Genomic DNA, 22,067 nt, shown 5'->3' with positions numbered 1-22,067 from the left:
GTTCTTCTAGATCTTTGTTAAACATTTCTTGTATTTTCTTGATTTGTGCCTCCATTCTATTTCCAAGATTCTGGATCATCTTTACTATCATTACTCTAAATTCTTTTTCAGCTAGGTTGCCTACTTCCTCTTCATTTGTTTGGTCTTGTAGCTTTTTACCTTGTTCCTTCGTCTGTGACATATTTTTTGTTGTCTCTTTCTCTTTCTTTTTCTTGATGGGTGGGATTGTGTTCTTGTCTTACTGGTTGTTTGGCCTGAGGCTTCAAACACTGGAGTTTGTAGGCTGTTGAGTAGAGGTGGGTCTTGGTGCTGAGGTGAGAACCTCCGGGAGACCGCTCTCTGATGAATATTCCCTAGGGTCTGAGGTTCCCTGTTAGTCCAGTGTTTCAGACTCAGAACTCCCACTACAGGAGCTCAGGCCTGACCCCAGCCTTGTGAACCAAGATCCCGGAAGGTGAATGGAGCAGGAAACAAACAGAAAAAGGAGCAGAACAATAGCAAAATAAAAAATGCAATAAGATTAGAAAACTAACAGATGTGTTAGAAAAAAATTAAAAAAATAGATGAAGCAACAACTGGAAAGTAAAACAGAAGTGCAATAGCAAAAAGGAGGAGGGAGGAAAAAAAAAATTTTAAAGCCAGAAAATGCCTTGGCTGTGGGGGCAGGGCTTAGACAGGGCTTTAGTCAGTGGGTGGGGCCTACACTTGGGTCCCCGAAGGCCAAAAAAGGCCCTGGGGGCTGGCGAGTGAGGCTTAGGCTCAATGAGGCAGGAAGGGCCCGGGAATGCCTCTGGTCTTGGGGGCAAAAGACCAGGTCCAGGACCCCAGCAGGCTCCCTGGGCTCGAGTTGGTGGGGGAAATGTTAGGTGCTTCCCCCAGTCCTCTGATCTCAGAGGGTACCTCCTCCTTGGCCTCTCTTCTTCCCCGTCCCCTCCCTTCTATACCCCTAGGACCCATGTGGCTGGAGGGGGCACTGGAAGCCCAACAGGCTTCCTGGGTGCCGACTGGGTGAGGGAAATGCCCGCGGTGCTTCCCCAGATTTCCCAGTCCCAGAAAGTCCCCGTCTGAGTCTCTTCCTCTTCCCCCTTCCTCCCTCCCACTCCTCTAGGCCCCATGCAGCCGAGGAGGCCCTGGACTGTGAAGGACCAGGTCCATCAGCCTAGCAGGCTTCCCAGGCCAAGTGGGCAGGGGAAACACCCTCTTGCTTCCCCTGGTCCTCTGATCCCAGAGGGCCCCTCTCCCCGTCTGCCTCTCCTCTTCTCCCCACCCTTCCCTCCTACAGCCTAGGACCAACAGCCCAGAGGGGCCCTTGCAAGGTGGAGGACCCAGCCTGGGAGCTCAGCTGGCTTCCTGGGGCCAAGTGTGTGGAGGAATAGCTGGTGGTGCCTCCCCTGCTCTTCCGGCCCCGAGGAGTCCCTTCCCACCACTGCTGTTTGCCTGTCTTCCTCTTCCCCCCTCCTCCCTCCATCCCATGCCCCTAGGACCCATGTGGCTGGAGGGGACCCCAGGAATGAAGGACCAGGCCCAGGAGCCCAGCCGGCTTCCCACCCGAGTGGGTAGGGGAAACACCATCCTGCCTCCCCTGGTCCTCTGGTCTCGGAAATTCCCCCCACCAGTCCTCCTGTCCACCTCTTCCCCCCTCCTTCCTCTCTCCTACTCCCCTAGTACCCACGTGGCCCAGAGGGGGCTTCAGAGGGCAGAGGACCTGGCTGGGGAGCCCAGCAGACCTCCCAGCCAGTTGAGCAGGGGAAACCTAGAAGCACTCCCCCCTGACCCTCCAAGACCCCGAAGGTCCCTGCAGGCGGGACCTCCCCCTTCCCCCAGACACCTCTCAGGGGCACTGGCCCTGTCCGGCCTCCACTTCTCTTCCCCCAACTCCCCTGACATACTGTTCCGTCGCTCAGTAGTCCCTTGGGCCTCGAGGTCCCCCACTAGCATGGGGCCACTGGCCTATTTGTGGAAAGACATGAACTCTGTGTCCTCCCATGCCACCATCTTCTGTGGTGCTGATTAATCATGGGGAATCTCAGAATGTTACACGTAAACCTGTGAGTATTTTTGTTATCCTAGGGAAAGAAACTGTGATATGTCTATAATATCAGTAATTAATGTGAAGGCATTTACTCTGTTATTGTGGTTTGTGACTGGCTTACCCCACAACATGGAAAATGTATACCAGAAATCCCTTATTTTAATGAGATTGACAGGTAGGTGAAAATAAAATGTGTGAAAGTATAGAATTCCGGATGGAGGGTGGTGGTGGTGGCGACCATAGATGTTTTAGTTTAATTTAAAACGTGTGTGTGAGAGTTTGGGTGGTAGGCTGAAGACCTTTTCTTTGCCTGTCTGTCAGCTGATTTGAGAGCCATACACTGTTTCTTGTGTCTGCTATGCAAATAATACATCATCTGCAGTAGCTTAGCATATAGCTTCTGGAGCTGGCCTTCTTGGCTGGAACCCTAAGTATCTGTCTTACTAGCGTATGAACTTAGACAAGTTACTTTAAGTCTCTGTGCCTCAGTTTTCTCATGTGAATAATGCTAATGATAAAAGCAGTGTGTAATTGTAAAACATATACTAGCATCAAATGGTTAACTCATTTAAATTTCTTGCTGGTGACTGGAACATGAATGCCTAAATAAATGTTTGCTCATTAATTAACATCCAGTTTTGCTCTCGTTAATGGGGTAAGAATCTAAAGACATTTGCTAAGCAATTTGAGGGCACTCTTTAGATTTTTATGATTTGTACCTTAGTCTTTTTTAAAATTAATTAATTAATATATTTATTGGCTCCGTTGGGTCTTCCTTGCTGTGTGCGGGCTTTCTCTAGTGGTGGCAAGCAGAGGCCTGCTCTTTGTTGCTGTGCGTGGGCTGCTCATTGTGGTACACAGGCTGTAGGTTGCAGAGCACAGGCTCTAGGTGCACAGGCTTCAGTAGTTTTGGCACGTGGGTTCAATAGTTGTGGCTTGCAGGCTTCAGAATGCAGGCTCAGTAGTTGTGGCACATGGGCTTAGTAGCTCTGCGGCATGTGGGATCCTCCCGGACCAGGTCTTGAACCCGTGTCCCCTGCATTGGCAGGCAGATTCCTAACCACTGTGCCACCAGGGAAGCCCTCCTTAGTCTTTAAGTTGTCTTTCTCATGCCTAATATGGCAGCAGCATCCTTCTTCTTCTTCTTCTTTTTTTTTTTTTAATAGCATCCTGTCTTTTAATCAATTCAAAGTATTCAACATAGATTTCCTAGAATTAATCCTTTCTTGTTGCACTAAACTGTGTGATCACCACAACAAGTAAAATAGGTGTAATTATAAGGCATAGACAGATTTGGGGAAAAAAATAACTGGTACTTCATAAACATTCAGCTCAAATGATAGGAGTGGAAATAAGGCTCTATATTGGAAAATAGCTCTGCTGGCTGGGAGAGCATCTGGCAGACTGACATTGGGCATGTTAGTCTGTTTTATGGATGGTGTTAAGAGCATAGGTTAATATAGTTGAGTGGAGTCTTGTCAAGAAAACTGCTGCATTCTTTGAAGGAGATACTGCTGCTGCAGACTCACCATCTTAGGGCACCTGCTGTAGTTTATTTGTTATGGGTCTGTTTTCTGCCAGATTACAGCCTTTCATCATGGTTTTCTTGTGATGATTTAGGTTAGCATGTTTGTGAGAGGCAAAGTTGTATGGCCAGGAAGATAGACTGACCCATGATTACCAAGTTCTTCTTAGAACAATTCAGCCATGCCTCAGCACAGATCCTCAACATTGGGAGGGGAGCGATGCACTCTAATTTGAATTGTCAGGTGGGTCCTGAGCTTCTGATATTTCCAGCAGAGTCTTAGATGGTGGTACACAGAATATGCTCATTAAGTTTGTGAATAGCATCAAGTTGGGTGGGACAGATGGCTCAATAGACACCTGGATTAAAATTCAGAATACTGTATCTGATATTTTAGAAAAGTTGGTGAATATACATAATATGGCATTCAACAAGATTAAGACAAGGTAATTTTCTTAAGGAGAGTAAACAGCTGTGGAAATTCAGTATGGGAGTAAGATTGGGTTTATACCAGTGGTAGTATTAGTCCCAAGGTGTTAAGAAAACCAGTTAATAAGTAAGATAAAACCATTGATAACAAGTCATATAATTGGAATGAGTATTTGTCACAGTGTAAGCATTAAATGAAGATCTCAGGAAAACATTGCAGAGTGAGAGGACTAAAAAATTAGGTAATAGTCCCCATCTAATAGTTTTAATAGATATTTAGCCTAGAAATAATGGAGAATTTAGTAATCCTCTTATTAGATTGTATATGATTGTATTCTTGTGTGATCATAGACTCATAGAAAGTTAGAGGTCACTGATTTAAGTAACTCAATTTGTTTTAATGGAGAGAAAATACAAACCTGAGGTCACACTTTCCTTTCAGATCACTGCTCTTACCACTTACCCCTGTGGCAGCCTGTGTTTATATTGATGACAAGATTATTAAGGCGTTTACAATAGTAGGAAGGTTATAAAGTAAGACATTAGATGTTAATGATTTTGAGGTGTGGGAGGCAGTGAAATATGATGCAGAAAGAAGCAGTGGAATCTCTGTGGTCATAGAACAGGGATACTAAGTCTTACTGAGGCAGAGATAGTGCACGCGCGCGAGCTCTCTCCCTCTCTTTTGGGGGAGGCTACATTAGGTCTTCGTTGCTGTGCGCCCGCTTTCTCTAGTTGGGGGCCTACTCTTCCTTGAGGTGCATGGGCTTCTCATTGTGTTGGCTTCTCTTGTTGCGGAGCACGGGCTCTAGGTGCATGGGTTTCAGTAGTTGCAGCATATGGGCTTAGTAGTTGTGGCTTGTGGGTTCTAGAGCACATGCACAGTAGTTGTGGCTCATGAGTTTAGTTGCTGTGTGGCATGTGGGATCTTTGCAGACCAGGGATTGAACCCATGTCCCCTGCTTTGCTGGGCAGATTCTTAACCGCTGCGCCACCAGGGAAGTCCTCTTTCTCTTTTTCTGCTGGGGGTTATAAGTGCTCAGGTCAATTACATGGAGAATATTCTTTTGCAGACTTTAGGGAATCTTGTATTTTGTGGTAATGACTAAAATAATCAGGAAATGGAAATTTTAAACTTTGAACTTTCTTCCTTTTCAATGAGCATTGGACTGGGAATAAGGAGAGCAGTTTCTCTTCTGCTATTACCTTTCATCCATTTCTCATCTAGATTCATGGTAGGTGTGATCCCAACCCTTTCACCTACCTACCTACCCCCCCCGCCCTGAGAATATCCTGGTAGACTGATGTAATATATGAAATGTTTAAAATTTGAACAAAATGACAGATGCTACTGAAGTACAAAAGACATTTATTTTTTTAACGTCAGTGACAGTAACTGCACATTAAAAATATTTTGTGTTTGTATGTTGCTGGATATTACTTTCTCTTCCTCCATATTTTTAGTAGACAGTCTGTTGGTACATGAGTCTTAACTGAATGACATGAACTGAAATATTGCATCTTGTAGATGTCTTCTTACCTGGATGTTTTCCAGCTGTTAGAAGCACCTTATGATTTTCTTTCTTAACCATACAGCTACCTGTGCTAGCCTGTTTAACCTTGTAGCTTGAACCCTTGTAAGTATCATCTCCCAGGTTTATGTCTCATTTTCTGACAATCAAATATCTAATAATAATGTGTTAGGTTTACTTTTCATCTTTTATTAAAATTATCCTGCGTTTGATCTGATTTTCCATAAATATGAATAAGTGACTGCCTCTGCTTGCAGGCCTAAATTATCTTAACAATAAGAGTAGATAAATGCACACTTCACCAGAATGAAGCAGAAATATTTATTTGGGTAGGACAGGTGCATATATAATTCCTCAATAGTTTTTGTGTAATGATGGTTGCAAAGATGATGGAAAATGCAAGGCTCAGTATTTTTTCTTAGAAGAAGTGGTTCTTTAGTATAATTATTTATCCATTACAGAAGTTTCATAGCCAGTTAATTATTTTGACCACTATTCAGGTGAAAATACTCTGACTTCCATAAATGTAGTGTCTCCTAACCCTTACCTATTTGCAGCAGCAGCATGGCTAGCCAGGAGAAAAAAAAGGACAGGGAATACCTTATTTTCTCTTCTGTTCTCAGTTTAATTCTCAGGTATTTGTTCCTATATCAAATGGTTGGGAAATTTTCTGTGTATTGTTTTCATTAGCAACACAAAGAATTCCATTTGTAATGAACCAGTAATAGTACCTAATGTAGTGCAGAATTTTAAAAATTATTTTTTGTAGCAATAATACTTTATTATAATAACTTGTAATTTATATATGGTAAAATTCACAATCTTATGTGTATAGTATAGTGACTTTTGACAAATGTATACACTTATGTGGTCACCGCCCAGATCAAGATATAGAACATTTGCATTACTCCAGAAAGTACACTCCTTTGATGTACAATTCTAAAAACTTCTAGTAAAATGGATAAGAATAACTTAAGGGAAAAGTTTAATAATCAACCCATATACAATTTCTTTAGGTAACTGGACAGCAGTGAGCTTAGTCTTTTTTTTCCCCCTGCTATTTTCTCCTACAAAAGTGAATTCTGCTGAGCATTAGTTTTACTCTAACATAGGGTTGAATTTCCTAAAATATTACATACATTTGTAAATGAGGAGATCCAGATATAAGGCATTTCTCCATCTTCTCAATTAAAAAAAGAAGTGTTTTGGTCAACATAAATATAGATATTTTTAGGGGTATAGATTAAGTAATTAAAATGTTAAGTAGTTAATTATAATAATTGCACACATGTATTTTAAAAATCCTTAACTGTTTCATTTTGAGATAATTTAGATTTACATGCAATTGTAAAAAAAATAATACAGAGAGGTCTTATATATTCTCTTGGTTTACCCCAGTAGTAACTGCACATGCATATTTAAGAATAGGTTATACTGTCAAATTATATGGATTTGAATATATTCCTAATACACATTTAAAAATATTACTTTTCCACACTCATTTTATGAAACATTTATTTGAATGCTCCACATCTTCACAGCCATGAATGTCTTTAATATTTATTTACTAAAACCACATTTAAAGTTATTGGCCACAGATTTTCAGTCATTTACTTCCTTACAAGTTGAGAGAGAGCATTTTAAAAATCTGTAATGTTGCTAAGTTTTATCTGAAGCCACAAGAATTCGTTCATATGCCATCATTTTGATGTTATTCGTGATCTTCCTAACTTTCTAAAGTTTTTTTATTGCATTCCTTTCTAAATGATCTTCAGAGACCTGATGGCAGTTACCTCTTGTAATCATGACATCACACTCCAGAAATAAGTATTTTGAAACTTGTTTGGTGTAATAACTTTGACAAAGCATCCAGCGCTAGTGTTGTGTGACTTTTTTCCAGATTTTGGTGTTTATACCCAGAGATGAGAACTTCACTGTCTTGCCCCTTTCACAGACTCTCACTGGATGGACGTCCCAGGGAGTTTGATTTCATTGGCAGGGTCTTCTCTTTTGAAATCCCAAATGCCATTCCCCTGGGCATGACTGCTTGCCTGGAGTTTTCACTTCCAGGTTTTGGGGAAGCTCTTTCTTTTTTTTCTTTCTCCCCTGTTTATATTTAATAGAAAATTATTGGTGACTACCTCAAAAGTAAGGATTTAATTGTAAAGCAATTCCTGCTTCATGAAGGATAATTTTAGGAAAGAAAACCTTTCATTATGTTTGGGCATATATGGTAAGAGAGCTGTAGCCACTGTATACAGTGTGTGTTAGAATTGATAGTGTCATTAAGTTTCTCTTATGTGGAAAAATAATTTGGCATTTTTGTTCAGTTCATTGTATTTTTTTCCTCCTGCATTTCTACAAGGGATTTACATGCTTTTTTTTTTTCATTCAATAAACATTTATTAACTGTCTGCCATATTCTAGACATCATGCAGGGGATATAGTGGTGATCTAAACACACTCTCTCATGGAGGTTACAATTTGGCAGGGAAGGGGGGGGGAAGCAAACATTAATCAAATAGTGATGTAGCAAAAGTAAAATTGCAGCAGTGACAAGTGCATCAAAGAGGTGATACATAGTGTAATGAGTTTGTAGACAACATAGTGGGATCTTCTATAGATAGAGGCAACCCAGAAAAGACTCCGGGATTTACATGTTTTAATATTTATTCTTCTTTTAATTAGTTTATTGATGGCCATGCCTCATCTTGTTTCAATTGTTAGAAAGTTCCAGGCTAACCTTTTAGTAACGTGTACAGGGCCACAGATGATAATGTGACTTGTTTTACATCTATATGTCTTTTAATTTTTTTAAAATTTTATTTATTTATATTTTAAATATTTTATTATTTATTTTTATTTTTGGCTGCATTGGGTCTTCGTTGCTGTGCACTGCTTTCTCCTGTTGTGGCGAGTGGACTTCTCGTTGCGATGGCTTCTCTTGTTGCAGAGTATGGGCTCTAGGCGTGTGGGCTTCAGTAGTTGCAGAATGCGGGCTCAGTAGTTATGGCACACAGGCTCTAGAAAACAAGCTCAGTAGTTGTGGCCCACGGGCTTAGGTGATCCGAGGCCCGTGGGCTCTTCCCAGACCAGGGCTCAAACCTGTGTCCTCTGCATTCGCAGGCTGATTCTCAACCACTGTGCCACCAGTGAAGCCCTATATATCTTTTTGGTGCAGGGACTTAAAACACAGAAAATCAGAGGCATGTGCGATGTCCTTCGTGTCCGTAAATTTGGGTATAAAATGTTAAGACATGGTTCATTACAGTACCCTACCTGGAATCTAAATTATTACACTGAAATTAGCTTTTAAAGTAGCAGGACCCATATTGCTGCATTCTAGAATTAACCCCCCTTATTAGCAACTCAAACTTTTCCTTTGTAATATTCCCTTAAAAACTTTGCAGACATTGTCTGAATAATTTAGAGTGATGTAAAACAATTCAGACAGGCTGGATGCACTGTTGAAAGCCTCCTTTGTCATTACATGCTAGAATGTCATCTGTTTGAACTGGCCTTTTTCTTGTTTGCCCGGGGTGAGCAAAGAGTGATGATTTAGTAGTTGTTTTTTGCTTTCTAGCTGTCACAGGAAGCTAAGACTTTTTGACTGTAAGTGTATGAGATGGCACACAGATTGTTACTAGTCTTTAATCGTGTAATCTTACTTCTAAGGCAACTGGAGTGAGTTTTAGAGTGGAGCAGACATTGTCGTTTGCTTATTCTTTTTCTTCCTTTGCATGTATATACACATCCCCGCCCAGCTCTCCTCTCCTTCCCTGTCTTCCCCTCTTTCCTCTGGATTATTAAAGGAGATTGAATTAGGAAATGTGACTAGTTGGTTTTTACAGATTGGTTCTCTTCTTCATTAAGAAGGAGACCTCTTTGTAGTCTAGATTTTTAAAAATGTTATGATCCGTGCCTTACCTAGGGAAATTTAGGGACGTTAGGCTGGAATGGCTTGGCATATTTATGTGCTGGTACTTTTGTTTTTCCTTTTGACTCTGTTTTTCTAGTGCCTCAGTTTCTTCCTACCTGATATGGTGACAGGGTTGTTTTTTATTTCCATATTTGTATTAATATGTTTTGGGGAGGACCTGGCATGTATGTGTTTTCCTGAGTGGTGGGAGAGAGTAATGTTGTATGAATGTCAAGAAAATATTATAGATAAAATGTTTTTAGAATTCTCATAAATTAGGAATGTGAAGATTATTTTTCATTTAAAAAATTAATATCCTTCAAAATTAGATTTTTTTTAATTTCAGAAGAAAACACATGATTAAAGCAAGATAACCACTTCTGCCATCAGAGATTTGAAATTAATTAATTACTTAATGTTGGTGGGAGTGTATTGAAAGAAATACTTTCAGATGCTTTTGATGAGAATGTAAATTGGTAGAACTTACCTGGAAAGTAATTTGCCAGTATTTATCAAATCATACTTTTTTATCCCAGTAATTCTCCTTCTCAGAGTCAGTTTTAAAGTTATTTGGCCAAAGATTTATGAACAAAGATTTATGCCCCAAAATGCTCATTATAGCAATATTTATAATAGAAAAAATCTGGGGAAAAGATTCAAAATTCAACAGTAGGAGAGTGGCTAGATAGATTATAGCATTAGTATGTAATGGACCATTACAGAACAATAAGAATGTTTTTGAAGACTATTTAATGATATGGAAAATATCACTAAACAAATATAAAATGAAAAAATGAAATTTACATATTTTTATTATGCATTTTTGGTGAATTATTTGATTATACAATAGAAAATATACAACATGTATGTGTAATAAAGCATACATGTGAACATACCATACAACCTTACCAATACTGTTAAATATAATAAATTCTTATTACATATATCTAGCCATAAAGATAAAAGGAATTATTTCAGAGTGTTAACAATTCTTATGTTTGGGGGAAGGATTATCAGTGATCTTTGGCTTTCGCTTAAATGCTTCTGTTCTTTTTCTCAATTTTGTACAAGGGACATTTATTTTCAAAACCAGGAAATATCACTAAACATTACTTACTGAAAGAAGAAAAAAATTTAAGCTGGATTCTTTGCAACTCCATCTCATGGGAAAGAAACTTCTGAAAGTGTCTGCCACCTGTTATCTCCTGAGTGACAAATCATGGCCAGGTACACAGGGTGGCATTATCTACCATTTATAGGTATTATAGTGTGACAGAGCTCCTGAGAGATGGCAGGCTGACAGCTACAGGAATTGTGGATCCCCTGTCTTCTAGGAGGTGTTCGAATGACCTTTACAAAATATATTTAAAAAATTTACTTGGATTTTTCATGGTTCATGCCTTCAGGAGAGGATTCGTTTCTTCACTTAACCAGTGTTTATTGGGTGCCTCTTAAGTACCACACGAATGTCCAAGAGGTTCTTTGCTCTTAGGATACCTACATTCTGGTGTGGAAGGATAGTCAACAAGCAAACAGTCCAGTGGTGAGGTATCAAAGAACGATGTGTTGTGAAGAAGACAGGAAGATGACTGATTTAAATTGGGTGGTCAGGTGAAACCTACTGAGGAGGTTCGAACTAGGACTTGAGTGACAGGAAAGAGCCAGTCTTACAATGATTTAAGGGTAGAGGGAACGGCATGGGCAAGAGCCCTACAGTGCATTCTAGAAAAAGATAAAAAAAATATAGTTGAACTGTGGTACGTGAGAGGAGCAAAATGGTAAGCAAGGAACGGGAGAGGTATGTGGAAACAGATCATGAGGGGACTCAAGGCTTTGGTAAGAAGTTTGAATTTTATACTAAATGCAATAGGAAGTTGTTGGATGGCTTAGGAAAGATAATAGCATGATTTAACTTAAAAAAAAAAAAAAAAAAGATTACTCTGGCTGCCATGTGGAAAATCATTGTCCAGGATGAAGCATAGGATTGGGGAGACCAGTAAAAAGTCATTTACAGTCACCCAGGTGAGAACATGGTGGCCAGAGTAGACGCATTGGCAAAGGAGAGAAGTAGATGGATTTAGGTCTATTTGGAAACAGAGCCAATGGATCTTGCTCAATATTGTGTATGAGAGACTGCAGGAAAGAGGAAGTCAAAGTTGGTGTTTCAGCTTTTGACTTGAGCAACTGGGTAGAAGCTGTTGCTATTTATAAAGGTGGACAAAAGTGGGTCAGGCAAATTTGAGGGGACATTGAATGTTCTAGTTTGAAATGTTCTGTCTGCGCCTTTTGTAAAGATGTCACATAGGCAGTTAGATGTATGAGTTTGGAGCAAGGTGAAGAAGTTTGGGATGAAGGTAAACATTTGTGAGTCTTTAGTGGATAGATTTATTTAAAGCCATGAGACTGTGTGAGGTCACTAAGTTGCAAGTAGGGATAATGAGGACCAAGTCCTGGGGCCTGTAAATAAAGGCCTTGACAGTGAGGGAGGAGCCAGCAAAGGTGGCTAAGAGGGAGCTGTTATGTAGGAGGAAAATGGGGTGGAGGGTAGGGGTAGATGTGATCTGGGACCTGAGTGACAAGAAGGCAAAAGTGTAGAGAGTTTCAGGAAGGATGGATCTGGTTGAATGATGCTGAGAAAAAGGGAGTGAGATGAAATTATTAGGGTCATAACCCTGTGTATTAGTTTTCTGGGGCTGCTGTAACAAATAACTACAAATTTGATGGCTTAAAACAACAGAAATATATCCTCTTAAGTTTCTGGAGTCTAGGAGTCCAAAATCTGGCAGAACTGCCTTCCTTCCGGGGGCTTTAGGGAAAAATCGATTTCTTGCCTTTCCCACTTTCAGTGGCTGCTCCAGCACTCCTGGGTTTGTGACCACATTCCTCCAGTCTCTGCCTCTATTTTCACATTGCCTTCTCCTCTGTGTATCTTTCCATACTTTCTTTGCCTCTCACAAAACACTTGTAATACCATTTAGGGCCCACCTCAATAATACAGAGTAAGCTCAAAATCTTTAACTTAATCTTTCTACAAAGACCTTTTCCCCAAATAAGATAAATTCCAGGGATTACAAATTCCAGGGATTAGGATTTGATATCTTTGGGTGCCCATTATTCAACCTACTAAACCTTGGTTTTAGAAACATGGTAGCCATTGGCTATCTCAGTAAGAGCAATTTCTTTGGAGCATTGGAGACATAAGAGAATCATATCTACCTTTTGTGCTTGCTGCCACACAGAGAACCGTGTTTAGTTTATCCCAAGACTGTGCATGTTGATCACACTGCATTTTTTGGTAGTCGTATGCCTGTGATTAGTTTCAAGTTTTACATGTTGAACGTGAGAAAGGAGCAGAGTTTTCAGAAGGCTCTGCCAGTTTTTTCAAGTTTAGTATTGTGACATATGTGATCCAAGTTGACATTACCAGTAGCTATTATTTCTATAGCCAAAGTCTGATTTCTTTCCAACTTTAGACCTCTCTGTTTTGATTAATAATATCAGTATCTGTATTATTTCTTTTGTAACCTGATTGATAACTATGTTGCTGAAAAGTTCCTACTCAGAAAGTAGAATGGATGTCATTTGGGTGATATATAGGCATAGTGGGTTTTACATATATCAACCATCTGAAGAGAGATAAGGGCAAGCTGAAAAAAATTGCTGTTGTATTTTGCCATTTTTTCTTACCAGCTTTGTGAAACACAGATGTTAAAACTGGCACACTTGGTGCTCAGCTGCCCTCAGTTCTCTGCAGGCTTTCCATGATTCCTGCTGGATCACAGGGAGCAGCAGAGGATAAACAAGTTACCTCTGGCTCTCTGTGGCACTGCATGGGCAAGAGATAGCGACCACATCAGGAAGAGGCCTTCCTCCCTGGGGGGGGGGGGGAGTTCAACCAGCAAAGGAATTCCTTCATCCCCAGTTCTTCGTTGAATTGGAAATGAGATAGCGACCACATCAGGAAGAGGCCTTCCTCCCTGGGGGGGGGGGGGAGTTCAACCAGCAAAGGAATTCCTTCATCCCCAGTTCTTCGTTGAATTGGAAATGAAATGACTGGCAGCCTTGGGTACACACACACACACACACACACGTATTTGGGTACACACACACACACACACACACACACACACACACACGTATTTGGGTACACACACACACACACACACACACACACACACACACACACACACACACACGCACACGTATTTGGAGGGGAGGGCATGAGTTGTGCTTCCTCCAGATGAAAGACTTTACTTTTTCCAGGAGCTGCCTTACTTACCGTAGATTAAATCCTTAGTTGTGGGACCATTCTCCCAAACCACGAGTGTGTGTTCCTCTCAGCCTCTGTATTGAGGCAGAGGCCCTAGTTTGGCATGGTGAAGAGAACACGGGCTTTGGAATTAGTCAGACTAGGTTCATCTACTTACTAGTTCTGTAACCTTGGCAAGCTATATACTCTCTTGGAGCCTCAGTTTCCTCATTGGTAAAATGGGGTCGAAGGCATCTGGTATTATGCTTACCATATGGTAGATGTGTAACAAATGTTAGATGCCACTGTTAATACATCTCTTTGTCCATTTTTTCCATTTTTATTCATTTTATTGATATTTAAATTTCCTTACCGCCTTTGATGTCTTTTTTTTTTTTTTTGATGTCTTTATATTAAGCAGAATCTTAAAGAAAGATCCACCTGTAAACATAGGATCTGTTTTAGGAAAGAGAACTAGTGATCCCTTCCTGCCTTCTCTCCCCTCCCCTCCCCTCCCCATCCTCATTTTATCACCCTATGACAATTACTGACAGTTAGATCTTGGGTCCCAGTACATTGAAAGACAATCATAGTCGTCAGGGAACACTTCCTGAGGGAGGCTTTTGTTAATTGTAAAATTTACTGAGGAGGGCAGAAGATTATTGCCTTATTCCATGTGTAGGAGTGGCTCTGGGCAAAGACTCAGATATTGAGAGGGGAGTTGCTGAGGAATGAAACTGTAGATAGGTCAGTTTACTCAAGAAAGAGTATTCCAGGAGGCATTTGTGGTTAGGATGGCCTTTGGAGTTAGTTCAGACCCTGGGTCAGATACTTCCTCTGCTATTAGTTCCCCAGCTATGTGACCACAGGCAAGCTGCTCGCCTGTTAAATGGGGATGAGACTGTATGTCCTTGATTTCTGAGACCACTGAATTTAATAACACCTTGGAGAAGGTGGTGGAAACATTTCCTCATTAGATTATTCACCACTTGTAGCCAGTTGTATGATATTTCCTGGTTGTAGGAATTTAATATGATTTTTTAAAAAGGTGTATTTTAGAAACAAAGCAATATGGTAATACCCAATCTCAGGGATGTTGGGAAGATTAATAAGATAATGTATATTAAGTGCCACCCAAGTTAGTACTCAGTGGATTGTAATTATTATTAACAGATGAAAGGACATGAAAAATAATTTGATTAGGAACATCTGAAGAAAGAATTTTAAATCACGGTCATAATGTGACCACCTTTCCCCTCATTCTAGTCTGAAATTGGACTAGAATGAGGGGAAAGAAGGCAAAGGGTCAAGTAATGTTTAGAGGTAATTGAGTGTGTACATAAGGAGCAAGTTTTACCTCTTTACAGACAAAAATTTCCCTTTTTAAGTGATGGGTTTGTGGTATATGTTATAATGTAAAAAGAGGGAATGTGACAATCATGTGGTTAATAAATTCAGTCTGTTATCTTCTGGACATATTACATTATTTCTGAACTTGCCCCCATATAAGCTGCTAGTCACAAAAAATAAAGCATTGACTAACAGCGAACAACCGTTTTATTTTTATTTTGTTTGCTTTTGTTTTGTTGTGGGGGAGGGGTGACTGGCTGGTTAGGAACTTATCATTAGTTTACTAGTTCAACAGCCTGGCCAGGGAATTCTTTGCCTGTGTTTCAAACATCTTTATGTTTTGATTAGAGTGATAACTGAATTTTTAGCTCTTCTTTCTTTTCTTTCTTTTTTTTTTGTCCCAGGTCCAGCAAGACTATGAACCTCTGTTCCAAATGCTTTGCTGGTAAGTGCAGAAAAAGGGTTTTAAATTTATTTTTAATTTTCTTCCTTTGGTTGTTTTTAAGACTGTCTGAATTATTTTAAGACTGTCTACCCTTTTTTGGGTTTATGCATGGGGTTTTATTTTCTTTGCTTGTGTGTGAATGCAGTTTTTCTTCACCAAGTTGCTTCACATACTTGCTTAGGACTGTTGAAACTGTCTTCCCTGAGTGAAATGAAATCTTAAGTGTACTTGTACCAAACAGACTTTCTTCAGTTTGCAGTTGTTGGCCTATACTGGAATTGTAAACACTCATGTTGTAGTAGGGTAATATATATATATGTTCATCTCTGATCTTGATTTGAATGATTAATGGTGAATGTTGCTTTTACCCGTGAGAGTACAAGAGAAAGAATATTTTCATGTTGGAGTCAGGAAGACAATAATGCTGAATTAGCAATTAGCCTTTCTAATCCAGTCCCTCATTGAGATCACCTTGGGTAAGTCACTTAATCTCTTTGGGCATTAAATTCATTATTTGTAACAGGAAGGGCTTAGTCTTGATGTTAGGGACCCTTTGCCAAGGGCACTTTCCACCGCTTAAATGCTGATTGGTTGACTCCTTGAATTATGATTCTTTCATGAAATTAAAACCTTCAGGATTTTGTTTGTTTTTAAAAAGAACTTCAAATCAAATGATCTTATATAAAATAAGTCTTTACTAGTTGGGATATATTCAACTTTCATTTTTTCTTACTTTTTATTACTTTATTATTTTGTCAAAGACAAACCTGATCACAAGTTAAAATGGTAAGGACATATTTTAATCAGTAATATACTGGTGCAGTAGGGAAGAGGGGACATGCAGAGGGAACTGGACATTTTAAAGGGAGAATGAGGGAGTAGGGGAGGGATTGCTAGCTAGGCTCAGTATAATCAGGGGAGCAGAAAAATTACAGAGAGTTGGTTATTGTAAATGATGATTAGACTGGTTGTGTCTGTTAGTTGACAATTATTGAAGTTAGGATTTTATCCTCCTACAGAGACTGAGATATTAAGGCTCTGTTCTTCTTGATGATTACATTTAAAGCAATGGCTTTCATGCCCTTGAGAAAGACACTCTTGAATGATTGAATTTTAGGAGATACACAGATATCTCAAAGGGACAGAGGAAAGATTCACAATTTTAAACCCTCTTTAGTAAATGCTCTAAGATAGGATAGTCAGGGGCCTATAGTCAGCTGTTGGTTGGAACAGATCTTAAATTCTTTTGGCAGCTTTGAGCTTTCTCAGGCACTTTAAGAGGAACTAGTATCATCCTAGGGATGGGGCCTTGAGCTGTTTAAAAATTGTGTTAGTGGTTGTTTAAATCTGTTAATATAGGGGGATATGAGTGTATGAAATCAATTGTGTTGGGAGTCTGTAGTTTTTATAGGTCAGGGTTGAGGCCTGGTTGAGAAGAGGGTTCAAGAGGGATCCTGGCTAGAATTTGGTCAAGGAGAGAATCTTTTGTCAGTTTTCATCTTCTGTTCATTATGCTGTTTGGACAAGGAAATAAGCATAGTGTGAGAAGGTTTAGACCTTTATATTCATGCCTAAACTAGAGGATAGATTGGATGGAGTTGGGAGGGTTGGGGAAGCTGGCAGTTTGTAGCTGTTAAAAGTCTGGAATTTGTCAAATACTTTAGGTTTTTAAAAGGGAAAAATACTGGTAAGTTTGGTTTTTATCCAGCTTTTAACAGAATCTCTACCATGTTAAGTGAATGTATTCTTTTTTTATTCTGCATATCTATAGTTACAAGTATGAAGAAATGCTTCCTCACTGATGGGAGTTTATATATATTTATAGTGAAGATGAAGTAGCAATGAGAGAAAATGTATACTGTATGTCTGTCTCCATGTAGAGCTAGCTCCCCCTTATAATTCAGTAGAGTGTGACTGTGGGAGAAGCCTTTGAGTCAGGTGGCTCACATCAAATAGTCAAAGAACTGTCTCATGTCCCTAAATAAATATAAAGTTAAAAAAATTATCCACAAAGATAGTTCAGCCATGGTCTTTGGGTTTCTTTGGACTTATTACATTATCACATTTATTTATTATATCTCTCGTGATCTGTGTCCATTTACTCTTTACAACGCTTTGTTATTTTTGCTTTTAAAAATATTGAGAATGTTTTCAAGTATGTAGGGGAAAGTATTTTGTCGAGAAGAAGTGTGTATGAATGGATAGAGAAATTCAAGGAAGGTCGCACAAGTGTTAGCCATCAAGAAGGAGCCGGAAGCCTGTCCACGTCCACGGCTGATTACAACATTGAGCATACACGTGAAATGATTCTGTTTTCTGGGATTGTCAGGGGCTAGTATTGGAACATCATCAGGAAAAAGTTTCAACAATCAGCAGTGCTCGTTGCAGTGAAGATGCTTATTGAAGAGCTGAAGCCCAAACTTCGGATTAAACGCAGAGGACTGCTATCCAAGGGCGTTGTGATCTTGCATGACAATGCATGTCCGCACACTTATGCCCACACTGTTCACACTCTGCAGAATCTTCATTTTGAGGTGTTAAAGCATCCTCCCTATAGTCTTGATCTTGCTCCATCAGAATTTCACCTGTTTGGTCCCCCGAAAGCCTCTCTACGAGGACAAATGAGGAAGTGAAGACAGCGGTGCATTTCTGGCTTGCAGCTTAGCCTAAAACATTTTTTAATGAGGGAATACGAAAGCTTGTTGATGGATGGACAAAATGTATTGAAAAGCAGGGAGATTGTTGAAAAATGATGTGTTTGTCTTTTCTAAAAGTTAATTAAAATATATTTTACAGCCAGAGTGTGAAATAATTTTTGACTCACCCTCATACATATTACTGTGGAGTATGGTTTTAAACATTTAAAACCATCAAATTGCAGAAATTCATTGGAAAGCCACAGAGTTACTTGAGATTTCATTTTCTTTGCAAAAATAGGGCATGTTTCCTTTCTGTTTTTAGGCAAGGTGTTAACCAGCTAATTTCTTGTGATCTTTGTTCATTCTGAGCTCTTGACTAATTTGGATTATATGATTTTCTGCATGAAAGCATGAACTAATTCCGATTGCCTACAGCTATGTTAAGATATATGCAAGGTCAACCATAGCATCTAAAGGATGGTCTTGCCTCTTACAACCATAGAAATAGGATATTCTGTTTGAGTGCAAACCCAATTTATGAATTTGTGATTTTTAGCTACCAACTGGTCTGGATATTTAGGGACATTTAGTACCAAATTTACAACGACCTCCTGTGTTACTGTATTGAAGCCCAGCTATCATTAAAGCAGTGTTTTTCACAGAATGGGTTTGCTAAATAAAAGTGTGTATGACAGAAACATCAAACAGGATGGTCACAGTGGGGAAGACAAATTTTAAAGAACTTACCTGAAGTAACTCCTCTAGCTATGTGGCATTATCTCTACCACCCTTGGAATTGCTTGTTGTGGAGGCCAGAGGAGTCTGGTAACTAGGCAGTAGCTATACTCCATAGACCATTTTATACTTTATAAGGGAGTGAGCTTGAAGATAGGTCCCAAGGGATGGAAGATTCTTTGAGTAGCACTGATGACAGATGTTTATCAGAGGACAAACTTAAGTGCTCTGTGTAAAAAGAACCAGTTTGGTCTGGTGGACTTTTAGTCTCTATGTGGTTTTTAATAATTTTTAGCAATTTCTTAAATAAATGGACACTAAAATGTCTACTGTTTATTGACTGAGAAAGATACTTCATTGAGAAATCAAAGTAAGCAGTTTCTTTTAAACTAAAGACATGATTTGAGCATACTGTTCCATTTAAGCCTAACTTTTAAGAAAGTTGCTATTCCATGATTCACATAAAATTGGAAAAATAAGGGAGGGATGATTATTCACAGTGCAAGAAGGTTTATTTTATTTTATTTTACCTTTTACAGAATATTTCCTTTAAAAAGGAATGCTTTTAATGCATTACTATGTCAATTTACACAAAGGGGTAAGACTAGAAGAACTAAAGTGCCAGAGGTCTGTTGTCAGTTTAAGATTAATTAAAGCAGATAAAGCATTTCTTAAATTATAAGCGAATAAAGTTATTTAGTTTTCTGAAAATTAGTTTCAGTGTAACTTTTCAAATATATATGTTTCTTAGTGGAAAGATAGTTAAGCCAGCTTCCCTTTTGTCTTATGGTTAGTTGTGTCTTGTGCCTTGTTAGTGGTGAAGAGTATTACAGTAAATGAAGAGAATGGTACATGGCACGTAGGAATCATATTCTAGTATGACTCAAGAGCTGACTGTGTACTTGGTTTTGTAGGAATGTGTTTTCAGGTATCCAAATCTTAGGTGTTGGGTTCTGATATTTAACAGTGGAGAGAAATATTGTTATAAATTAATATATTTCTGTTACTAGCCTTTGTCAGCTACAAAATTATTACTTCTGTGTAGTAATTTCATCCTTTATTATTTCTTGATATTGTCTTATAGTTATTTTTTTAAATTTAAAATGGACTTTAGAAAGGCTTTAAGGGATTGAAATAGCTAGTATGAAAGCAAGATTTCATTTTCGTCATTGCTGCATACTTTGAATGCAAATTGAAAATTACCAAGTTTGTTCATTGCTGTCTAATTTTCTGTATAAATCCAAAGTGATTATTGAATAATAGTTTTGTAATTTATGCTCTTAACATGCCATTAGCTTGTTTGGGATTTCTTTTCCTTTTCAAAATAACATAGGGACATTAATTATATGCTGACTGAAGTATATGTTGTATACTGTTTTTAGTTAGACAACACATAACTTTTAAGTATGTAGTTGCGTGGAATAAAGCTGGGTGAAGGTACGTGAAAAATGTAATTTTGGTAGTCTCCGAGTAGGAGTATTTGGGGGAGATTTTAATTAATTTTGTCTATATGTTGAGACTTTTATTATTAATTGTAAACGTTATAAATTTTTAAAAAGTAAAGTGCATTGTAATTATGTCTGACAGACTCCAAAAGTGGTTAGTTTCTTTCTGGAATGAGCAAAATTAAATTGGCTGTAGTTAGCAGCATAGGGAATCTCAGTGTTGACATCCAGGGTAAGTGATACAGCAGTGGTGGGCATGAGATATAATGGTAGTTAAACCAAATGCAAACATTTTTCCTGGAAGTGACTTGAGTTTCATGGTAATTTCCAGAACATTCCCAGTTCATAACCGGTAAAGTAAAACGTTTCCTCGTGAACCTGGACTCTTACTGCTTTGGAGTTATACTCTAATTTCCTTCCTGCTTCCATTTCCTGTTAGAAATCTAGAGTAGAAGTGGCTTGATTCTAGACACTTTTGAAAGGGAAGAATTATAGGTGACAGCTGAATTTTGAGAATCTTCAGTAGGAGGGACAGAGTGAGTCTGAAAATTTTAAGCACTTCTTGTAATGCATGTTTCCTTTTAAAAATTGTGGGAACCCTATATCCATCAGTAAAATAGTATAAAACAAAACACCTACTCTAATGAGTCATTTTATAGCATGGTGAGCTTTGGGTGGTATAGTAGAATCTGTATGCTTGTCATACTTTGATTTTTCAAATCACCTTTTCCCAGAAGAAAGGCTGCTGATACTCTTAAAATGAAGCGTTTGAATAGGGTATTTATGTCTTTGTAATTCTGATAACTTGATTACCACTGTATAGTCTTTGATTTCTTTAAAGCCAAAAAGTCCAAAAAAGATTACTCAAGTATAATACACACATTGTCATGTATTTGTTAAAAAGAACAGTTCAGCTCATCAGATTCTCTGAACATATTGTGTTTGTTGGTGAGTGTCTGGTGTGGGTGTCTGAAAATTCAGAATATTATAGAAAGTAATGTAATAAACATTCACACGCCATTTCAGAATTAACGAACATTTTGTCTTTTTTTCCCCTTTTCTTTTTAACGAATTTTAAAAGGGAACTAAAATCTTACAGTTTTCTTTTACCCCAGTCGTCCTCTTTCTACCTTGGAGATAATCGTTATCCTTCTTATCTTTATATTTATACTTTTTTACTATGAATAGGTATTTCTATAAACAGTGTATGATTCAGTTTTTAATATGTATAAGTGGTTTGTTACACTACTTATTCTACAACTTGTATTTTTTTAAATAATGCTTTTAGAGACTAATCATGTTGACACATGTTGCTCTAGTTCATGTTAACTGTTATAATATTCTATTATAACAAGTGTCTTAATTTACCAGAACAGTCTTAGTTTATGCTTTTTGTATCAGTGAAATTAATCACATCCCTTTGTAGTCATCCTCACTGTCCCAGTTTGGTTGATAAATTATTGGTCATCTTGATTATATTATGCTCCAGTTTATCTAGTCCTCTGTTGATGGACAGACGTATAAGTAGTTTTCAACTACTGTTTTTATACCACAGTTGTAATAACCTCATGTTTTCTCTCTCTCTCTTTTTTTTAAACACTTGCTTGAATATGTTGAGAAACCCTATTCTTTGTGTTGTAGCCTCCTTGCCCTCAAATGAAAGCAAATCAGGGCCAGCAGGTCCTTAACTGATTAGCAAAGCTGGACTCTGGCAACCCTTTCTGACCTCTTCGTCTGTAGCAGTTTGCTGTCTTACTAATAAGTGTT

The 22,067-nt window shown here is 38.7% G+C and overlaps 1 protein-coding gene across 1 annotated transcript in view; it reads left to right on the top strand.

Annotated features, from left to right (window-relative positions):
- ZFAND3 (zinc finger AN1-type containing 3) overlaps positions 1 to 22,067 on the top strand; it is a 342,068-nt gene that overhangs the window by 97,989 nt on the left and 222,012 nt on the right. The window contains exon 2 of the mRNA XM_057698349.1: positions 15,441 to 15,481. Coding sequence (XP_057554332.1) covers positions 15,441 to 15,481 — 41 coding nt within the window. The remainder of the gene's footprint in view (positions 1 to 15,440; positions 15,482 to 22,067) is intronic.

This window comes from Hippopotamus amphibius, chromosome 11, assembly GCF_030028045.1.
Source record: "Hippopotamus amphibius kiboko isolate mHipAmp2 chromosome 11, mHipAmp2.hap2, whole genome shotgun sequence".
Lineage (NCBI taxonomy): Eukaryota > Metazoa > Chordata > Mammalia > Artiodactyla > Hippopotamidae > Hippopotamus > Hippopotamus amphibius.
This window is presented reverse-complemented; position numbering and strand designations above follow the sequence as displayed.